Genomic DNA, 10,273 nt, shown 5'->3' on the forward strand with positions numbered 1-10,273 from the left:
AAAAAAAAAAAAAGAAATAATTATGGATATATGAAAGGGAGGGCAGGGACAAGGGGAAAAAAATGAGAACCAAGACCTGCCATGTGAAGGTACAAGATCCCAGTAATGAATGTAACTGTAATGTATACCTAGATTGTACTAATAAACTCAATAAAAAGAAAAAAAAGAAAGATTTAGCTACAAGAATTTAGCTCAACCTTGTTTACATATAAACTTTTCAAAAATCAAAATTGCTACAATGTCAAATAAGGAGAAACTGATTAAAGATAAGTCCATAACAACTCTTAAAATAATGCTATACCAAATACTGGCAGAGAAGGGTACCCATGATATATTTTAAGTGAAAAAATATATACAACCATAAGCATTACATAAATCATCTGAGAAATTTGTATGTGAATTTATATATTTTAAAATGTGTATGAGAAGTCTATAATGTAAAATAAAGTCTTAAAAAGTAGATTATTTGAATGGCAGGGATTTTTCTTTTTTCTGTGCTATAATTCTAACGAACAATAATGCTTGACATAAGGGAAAAGTAAAAACTGTTATAATTACTTTTGCTTATCTATATTTATTTTCTCACTGACTTGCAATGAAAGCAGTATTTGCATAATCTTATTACCTTAAAAATTCAATGGCAAAATGAAATGTTTTAAAAATAGAAATACTACCACCTTCTTCACAGAGTTGTTAAATTTAAGGGATAATTTCTGTAAATGGCCTGTAAACTCCATAGCACTTTACGAATATAAAAATATTATTTTGTTAAGATCATACACCCCACAGTTAGGCCAGCTTCATATGTTCCATGGCTAGCAGTCTTCCTCCAAGCAATTTCACTCCCAGTATTTGTCCTTAAAAAACCAATTAGAAATGTGTAGTTACAGAGAAGCACAAGTTAAAACAACAGAATCTGTTGAGAAAATTGAGGCACAACCATAAAATGAAGTAGCTTGTTAACAGTGAAATATGTCCCACAGAAATGTATTTAATGACAATGTGTCAGTCGCTGTAGTTCATTGGAAAGATTTGTTATTATGTTTCTTTTTTAGAGAATATTGTTTTATGTCTTATACTGTGATAACTACTTCAATCATAATGATACACAGTGTATTAACTATTGTTCTTTTATGATTTGTTTGTAAAATTTTATTTTATTTTTTCATAACATTTTTTAAAAATTAAAAATATCACATATAGCAGTCCATCTTTATCCACAGGGGATATGTTTCAAGACCCCCAGTAGACACCTAAAAACTAGTATATGTAGAATGTATAACATACAAACCCTATGTCTCCTGTATTTTTTCCTAAAAATATATATCTATGATAAAAATTTATAAACTAGGCACAGTAAAAGACGAACAGCAAGAGTAAGTTATTATTGATCTTGAGAAAATACTGTAATAAATAAAATGATCCTGAACTATGCTATAATAAAAATTACTTAAAATGTATGAAATGCTGATCTCTGGAATTTTCCATGCAATATTTTTGGACTGTAGTCGATCATGGGCAACTGAAATATGGATGGTGGTGAGGGGTCTACAATATAAGTAACCCAAGGAAAATAATCCCAGTTACAGCTAAGGATTACATGGTCTATTAGGTCAAATACTCAAGACAATTTTTATAATATTCTGATAATTCTTTTCTTTTAAAAATTCTGAAGACTTTCCACTTGAATTTATTCTGGTATTCAGTTTGTCACTTTTTTCTTAAGAACTGAGCAGTGAAAGCCACTCATAATATTTATCTTTCAGTTGCTAAATTGAAAACATTTTATAGATTGATTTCAACCTTGAAGCCATACTTGTCTGAAAACTACACTATGGTTTCGAATAAAACATGTATATATATTACAAAACATGTATGTAATTTATTTTTACATTTCAATGCTAGCAGTTTCTTATACAGATCTTTATGCACTAGTCACTACTTCATAAATCAGAAGCTGAATCTCTTTTTCTCTCCTTAAAACAAATCTAGGAATTGCTTCTCAAAGTTTTATTTTTTTCTACTTTCACAAGAGAGATCACAGAACTTGGATACAAAGAAGAAAGGCTCAGTACTAAATTAATAACAGCTCAAATAAAGTACATAAAAATAACATATATAATGCCATTTGAATCTTTTATAAACACGAACAGAAGGAAATGTTTTCACTCATAGAACTCTGCTAGAAAGGAGCTGAAGGACTTTTACATAGACCAACCACATATATCCAACCACATTTATACACTCTTTAATACGAAAAAGAGCTTTCTACAAAAAAATGAATTCTTCTTTTTTTGCTAAATCTGTTTCTTTACCTAACTTACTATCCTACATTCTGAGTAACCTCTCTGAGTATAATGATACACAGTGTATTAACTATTGTTATTCTCATTTTCTTTTTTCATAAAATAAAAAGATAATAAAAAATCTTATTTAAATCACTATTGCCTGGTGTTCTTTGCACTGCCTAATTAAATTCTTACATTATTTTAAATTTATGAGTCTGCCCATCAATATTGGAATTAAAATAATTTTAAAACATTATTGAAAAAATATAACATGGGAAGCTAACAGTACCTGTTATGTTTTATGATCTAGAATGTCCTCCAAAGGCCTCATAAATTCAGAGGTAGGGCCAGGGATTTGGCTCAGTGGTTCCGGTGCCTGCCTCGTAAGCGCAAGGACCAGAGTTTGATCCCCGGTACCATAAATTAATATTAATTGATTAATTAATTAATTCAGAGGTAGGGCTTCTGGAAGATGATAGGTCACGGGGGCACTATACCTAATTTCTTGTTAGGAGGTGGGGCGGGTGACAGCTCCTCTCTTCTGCTTCTGGGCCACCATGCAGTAAGTAGCTCTTCAGCTGCCATGTCCCTCTGCCCTGGGGCAGAAATGGGTCTAGCATGGACTCAACCCATTGAAACTGTGAACCAAAACAAAACTTGCCTCCTTTAAGTTGCCTCCTGTGGGTGTCAAGTGTTTTGTTCCAGCCATAAGAAAGAGACTAAGACACTACCCTAACAATAAAACTGGAATTCTACGATGTTGGGACATTTTTTTTTTAAAGTATTGTGATGATTCCAAATGAAATGAGGACCCAAGACAAGTTAAGGAAACAATATGATTGGTACAAGAAGATGATGGAGTTCATTTGTGCAACGACGGTGGATTATGAGTTGACCTCACAACACTCATAATGCTGTGGGGGACTAATAACACAGAAAGGAAGAAAGTGACAGAGAGTCCTAGAGGAAACAGGAGAGCTGTACAAGTGAGATGCTGAGCAGGGATGGAATACCACACTAAGAAGGAAATATTAATAGCACAGGCACTGCAATTTTTTTGATACCAAAAAGAATTCCATCATGTATTTTGTGGCTTTCCTCAGCAGTTTCAAAATTTAGAACTCAAGCAGCCATTTAAATGCATAGCCCTTTCAAAATTTCTAAAACCTTGGCCCCTGTTCAGCTCCTATCAATTTCTGCCTGCATGTAAATCAGTCCATTTTTTTTCCAAGATACTTTCTTGTTATAACTGAAAAGTTCTCCTCATGAGAAATTCTTGAGCTACGTGTTTGTCTAGGTGGATGGGGGCAGGTAAGTGTAGTACCAATTCAAGGCAACACTTATTATTTATATTTTGCGGTTTCTAAAACATGTGAATCTTTGCAATTGTTTTTCACATCCCTGAACCTCCGCACTTTTGTTTTAAATACTTTTTAAACTTAGATAATTTAAATAGCACACAGCAATTAGTATATCAATGATAAGTGCAGCTTCTAAATTTAGAAAAAGGAGGCTGAAAACCAGAATGTGCCCTGGCTTAGTCTCCTGATCCAGGTCTGTAACTAACTAAAAGTAATACTTTAAATTAAAAAATTTCAAAACAGACACAAAATAGCCCAATAAATGACTTTATCCTTTATTTGATAAATGACTTTATTTGAATCTCACTGTAAGATTGTTTGACATTAAAATAACTTAGTGAGGGCTGGGGATTTAGCTCAGTGGCACTGTGCCTCTCTGGCAAGTGCAAGATCCTGAGTTTGATCTCCAGTACCCCCCCGCCCAATAAAAAACAAATCAAAACAAAACAACAATAAAATAACTTAGTGAGCACCTATCTCAAAATAAAATTAAAAAGGGTGTGAGGAGGTACTTCAGTGGCAGAGTGCTTGTCTCTTATTATGTACAAGGCCCTAGGTTCAAATCCTAGTACCACCAAAATTTAAAAAAAAAAGTTTTTTTAACCCCCTATTTGAAATAAATGGAGCCTTCTCTAAATAGCTAATAGTATGTCACAGAAACAATGATTTTAAGCACTATCAAATTAAATTTCCTTACTTTGCAGACTAGATACTTGTATATTCACTCAGCTAAGCTGTTTTCCTGCTAATAACTTGAATTCCTGTTTAAAAACTGTGGCAGATCCTCTTGGGTGTTCTGGTGAAGAAAATGATTTTCCTTAAGTGTTAGCCAAGACATTTTCACTATATATCATCTTATGACAAAGCCACAACATCAGGGCACACCACAGTGACCAGGCAGGGGGAAAAAACTAAAACAGAATTATTTGGATGTTTAAAATAACAGAGGAAAGAAAAGAGTCCATTAAAAGTAATATGCTAGCTGGGAATGATGGTGCATACCTATAATCCCAGCACTTGGAAGGCTGAGGCAGGAGAATCACCAAGAGCTCAAGGCTAGCCTGAACTACAAAACTGTCTCAAAACAAAACAAAACAAAACAAAAACAACCTAATTAATATTTTATATATTTTAATTTGGCTCCTTATATTAAATTTATTGAAATATTAAATTACTGATTTCTTTTTAAAAAGCTGAATATGTCCTCTAAAGTACTTTGCTTTTGTATAGTTCTAGTTTAAAATGCAAACAAATAAAACCAAGAAAGAATAGCACATAATACTCATGAGTTTCAGGAAATGTACTTGAAATAAAGAAACTAGTAAGTAGAAAGTTAAGCACTCTAACACAATTTTTAACCCAAGAATCCTGGTCATTTGAAGTATATAGTCTCCATATTGCTCATTTGTCTGAACCTGTCTGAAAACCATTTACCTCTGGGCTGAGTACGCAGCTCAGAGGTAGGAACACAGCCGAGCATAACAAAGGTCTGAGTTCAATCCCCAGTAACACACACACAAAAGGAAACATTCTCTTCAAAACTCAAAAGAAAAATCAGTTATATAACTCATAGACTTTCAGAGGGCATACAGAACTACAAGCTCTTGGAGCTTCTCCATCGTGGAAAGTTTTAAAAAATGTGACCATCCCACCATCCAGGAAAAAGTGCCAACAGCATACTCTAGGTGAGAAACTGACCTGATTGATAGAATTGGCAGCACAGGATGCAAGGCCTGTTCCAAGAGAAGTAAGCAGGAAACACGGCCAGTCAAAAGGACCTGGAGCCAACGCAAATCCAGCTGAAGTGGTACTTACAACCAGAGCTGCAATACAGAAACAGAGCAGACACAGTGTTAGCAGCAGGATTCCTGACGGTACAAGCCAAAATGACAAAGAAGCCAACCTCCTCATAAATTAGTCAGTGACATTCATAACACAAACTACAGGCTGATCTTGCATTTAAAAATAATCCACACTTTTTTTGTGATAAAAGTCTTACATGTTATATGTATTACAGAAAAATGTTAGTTTTCTTTTAACTACATTATACTCATGAGTAGAATATAAAATGAGTTTTCCAGATTCACTCAACATTTATTGAATACCAAATTAATAATCACCTGACCTAATTCACAACAGATCTTATCTAAGTCTAGGTAGCAGACACTGTAAAGGGATAAAGATGTATACGGTGTCACTCTCACTCCTGCTCTTGGGTAGATTCACAGAGAGCTGATAAATATACATGAATAAATATGACATATGGTGGCAAATAGTAAGAGTCCTAATTCTGTGACAAATTTCAGACAAGGGTAATGGAGAGTTTGCCTGTAACAGATGATGGTCCTAGGGTCAGATGAGCGAGCTGCTAATTGAACAGCGACTGACAGGAATCAAAGGAAGAGCAAAACGCAGAGGCAGAAGTATGTAATTCAAATATCCACCAAGGTTATTCTTTTCTGGTAGACTCTGTCACTTCTTTCTTGGGGTTTATAGAAGCTGACATGGCCAGAAATTGCCTGAGAGAAATACTGGTATGGAGCAGTAGGAATTCATGGGAAAATGTTCTGTACTGGTGAGCTTATCTGAGAAATCTTTAGGATGATGATGAAGTTGGACTTTCAGGAAGTTTTGGAAAGAAAAGAAAATACAGGAATGGTGGAGTAAGCAGCATAACAGGTAGATAGATAATTCTAAGGACAGGCACACGGGCAAGGAAGAATATCGAGTGCCACTGCTGATAAAGTATCTTTGACAGAGACTCACAAATTACAAAGCTAGAAAGCATTTGATCCTCTCCTTTTTCATCCTCAATATTTCATTTGTTATAAAATATTATCTATTCCACCTGTACAGTGCACTTCAAACCTATCACTACTACTACCATCTTGAGGATCTCTATAGATCTTGCAGACAGGATAAAAGGCTGATGATAGTGCAAGAGTTTGAGGGAAGAAAAACTGGGATGTGCCTTCTTAAAATCAAACTAAATTACTCCTGTCCATAGGGTAAATTAGTAAATATAATTAGTTACTGACTATATTTTAAGGTCTTGACCCTTAAGGCAAAAATAGACTACTCATAAACAACTGTAATTAAAAGAAAATCCACTATAACTTTCTCAATATATAATTAGAAAAATGAAGAATTATCAAAAGAACTGCTTTAGATATCTCTAAATATCCAGATCAGCTTCTGTATTATGTTGTATAAATATATAAAAGTCAACTGCCAGCAAAATGGGCAAGTGCCCTCATCACTGAACTATCACAAATAAAGATGCTCTGAGAATAAAATTTACTTTGTTTAAAGTTAAAAAGGTGTACAGTGACATGAAATAAAAACTTAATCAGAGGAGCAAGTACCTTACTCTTTTTTATCCATCCTGCTGCTTGATTGGATGATAAGCCACACTGAATACATACTAGATTTCTGACTAATAGATGTACAGTACTGACAAACTGAGAAGCAACAGAAAGTAGTTTGCAAAAAATCAACAAAAGAAAAGACAATGTTTTAAAAAGACATGACAATGACTAAATTTACAAAACAGAAATACTACCTAATGTTAAACTGTACAAATCAAAAGTGGTAACGAGTGATGGCAACTATTATTACTGGAGAAGAGGAAATTTGAAATTTGTAACAATACAATTCTAAAAAGGCTCCAAAGCTAATAAAGGATGTATTTACTTACTTTATCAAAGCAATTAATTTAGAAGAGAAAGGCAGAGAGGATTGATAAACTATACAAGTAAAATTGACCAAAGCAATATTCTCATACAACTCTGCCACAACTGTAATTAAACTTTTCATTGATTTCCTGGGATTCATTACATGGAATCATTCTGCAACACCAGGATCTCATTAAAAGTGAATGTAATATATTATTTCATTAATAACTCTTGAAATTATATTTTATTTGGTAATTTCATATTCCGTACTTTTACAAATAAACATAAAATCAATTCTGTCAATGAAGCATGACCCATCCAATACAGGTCCAGAGATACAGCACTGCAGGCCTAGGGTGACTGAAAGCCCAAGCAAGAGTAATATTCTCACCCACAGAACTTGACCCTTCTCTGGTCCTGGGTGGGAGGTGAACCAAAGAATTCCAAGCTTCCCCATGAAGAAAAATGCAGCAGCAGCTTTCATTAATGGCAGCCTTAACAACTAGGCCCAATTTCAGGAAAGCTGCAGATCCAGTAGCCAGTCTCTTCTGAACCGTCAGTCTAAGACTGACAAGATGCACCAAATACGATCTTATCTGCTTTCCTTCTCCAGGGAGATGTTCCTATTAACATTTCCAATAACTAATATAAATATCTATATTTTAAAATCATAAATACTCTGGCTGGCTTAGAAGAAAGCAAACACATTTCTGTTGAGAAATACCTGTGAGAACCACATGCAAAAGGATCACAGGCTCGAAGAGCTAAGAGCAGCAGCTAGAAGGAAAACAGGGCTCTCTGACCTACGTTTGCAACAAATTAAGTCTGCCAACAGGTGAGCCTGGAAGAGGACCCCCAACTCCAATGAGAATACAGTACCAACCAATACCTTGATTTCAGTCTGCTGAGACAGTGGTGCAGAGAATCTAGCCACACCAGGCCCAGGTTTCTGGCTTACAGAAGCAGGAAAATAAAAACCCTTTAAGCTGCTGAGTTTGTGGTCATTTGTTTTTCAGCAATAAAAAGTTAGTATGTACTGTAATGAGGATGGTATTTAAGACAGATTCATCTGTCACCAACATGGCAGACTTACGAGGATGGAGGAAAATTTATTCAGGTACATTTGCATTTACAGGCCACTACAGTATGTCAGGTGGAAAGCAATGAGTGAGTGTGTGGGAGGACAACAATGTAAACAGAGTTCAATGAGCACAGTGAAGTTGGTAACCCAGGGCTTTAATACTAAGTAAATATAAGCAGTTACAGCAAAAAAGCAAAATATAGTTCACCAACTCAAAGAATAATAAAATATGAAAAGCTAAAAGAGAATTAGGGTCAATAGTCTAATCTTTCTCTTGATATAAGAGTCTCTCCTATATTTCAATGTCTGCTATGTCTGAGGCTGGTAACACAAAGTTCCTTCTCCCAGGTCAACCTTTTCTTCTACATGAGAGCTCTAGCTATTCCATAATTCTCTAACCCATCAAGTAAAAAACAACTTCCCTGAAACAGACTATGGATACCGTTTCTGGTCTTCTGGAGAAACAAGGAATTACCATTCTCTTTTTCAACATACCCTTCAATTATACCAATGCAACTATTCCCACAGTCTCTGCTCTTCCAAGAGAGGTGTCGCTAGTAATCAATCTCATTTGACTTCCAGACTCCACTCCATGCTGAAGAACACAATAGTTTTCTACTGTATCAGAAGCACTTAGTACAGTGTCTGACAAATGAGGGCTGAGGAAATGGTGTCCCAGAGAATCCATAGTTCTAGACTCACAGTATACTTCCAGAGAAGCAATTTTCCACTTCAAAGGTTTTGCCTTTTCCAATATGCAAGGGGTTTTTTTAGAGAAATAACTTAATCAAGATTTTCTTTAAAGGCTTACAACTTTGAAAATTATTGGTCTGTAAACATAAGCACAGTGGAGGGACCTAACTTCCTTTCTAAAATAATCAATTAAAAATAACCAAAGATTATACTAAAAAATGGTCACCTAAATTCTACTTCCTTATCATCCCTGTCTCCCATAGCCCAACAGTCTTTTAGCCCTCACCCCAACAGAATGAAGTAGAAACACACTCCAATAAATCAATTTAGATAATTATCAATTCTGATAAAAGATTTGGAAGAAAGATTAAAACCAGTGGCTAAATTAGATTTTGAGGTTCTCTATAGATTTCAAATTATCCTTGTGATCTATTATATCTCATTATCATGGATAACAAACACTATCCGATATTATAATCAAATCCCACAAACCTAAGCTATATTCTTTGAAGCTCTTTTGTGTAAAAAAGCTGACCAGAGTTGACACTAATGACTGTATTTATGGTTTTGTTTGTGAAGCAATGGAATAAATTTTTGTTAATAGATATCAAAGTTCAATGTATTATAATTCAATTCAGAGGTAAAGAGGAAGTCACTTTTGACTTTCAAATGAGTATATTTTTAAAAATAAAATAGCTGTTCTTATAATTTCCATCTGTAATTTCAGCTCCAAATGGTTAAATTTCTAACTTCAATGGGTTTTTTTTTAGGCCTCCCAGTTTGGCAGTATTCTATGAAATTCCTAGTACAGTCATCTTACCAATACACGTATCAAAGGAGGTGCTAATTCTCGTGCTTATTGTTATATTCAGATGAAAACTCAGCTGATGAGAGATGGTATTTTTTTTAAACCATAATAAAGGATATCAAACAGGGTTAACTGATTAAAAACCATAACTGCTTCTGGTTAAAAGGTTAAGACTTTCTACAGAGATTTAATGTAACACAGCTACAAAACCAAGAACTTACTAGGTACAGCTTCCTGTTTTCCTCTTGTTTGTTGGTTTTTAGTAGACTTAATGATCCAGGTTGCACTGCAAGTCTTAGGACTAAAATGAATCTCAGAATTTCAAATTTACTGAGCAATGTTACCAAAATGAAACATGTAAGTATGAT

General features: G+C 34.5%; 1 protein-coding gene across 1 annotated transcript in view; it reads right to left on the reverse strand.

Annotated features, from left to right (window-relative positions):
• The window catches only part of LOC104858574 (protoheme IX farnesyltransferase, mitochondrial), a 122,472-nt gene that overhangs the window by 89,865 nt on the left and 22,334 nt on the right, over window positions 1–10,273 (reverse strand). Inside the window, exon 4 of the mRNA XM_010618839.2 lies at window positions 5,348–5,472. Within this exon, the coding sequence (XP_010617141.1) occupies window positions 5,348–5,472 (125 nt within the window). The remainder of the gene's footprint in view (window positions 1–5,347; window positions 5,473–10,273) is intronic.

This window comes from Fukomys damarensis, unplaced genomic scaffold, assembly GCF_012274545.1.
Source record: "Fukomys damarensis isolate Sample0158 unplaced genomic scaffold, DMR_v1.0_HiC HiC_scaffold_13, whole genome shotgun sequence".
Taxonomy (NCBI): domain Eukaryota; kingdom Metazoa; phylum Chordata; class Mammalia; order Rodentia; family Bathyergidae; genus Fukomys; species Fukomys damarensis.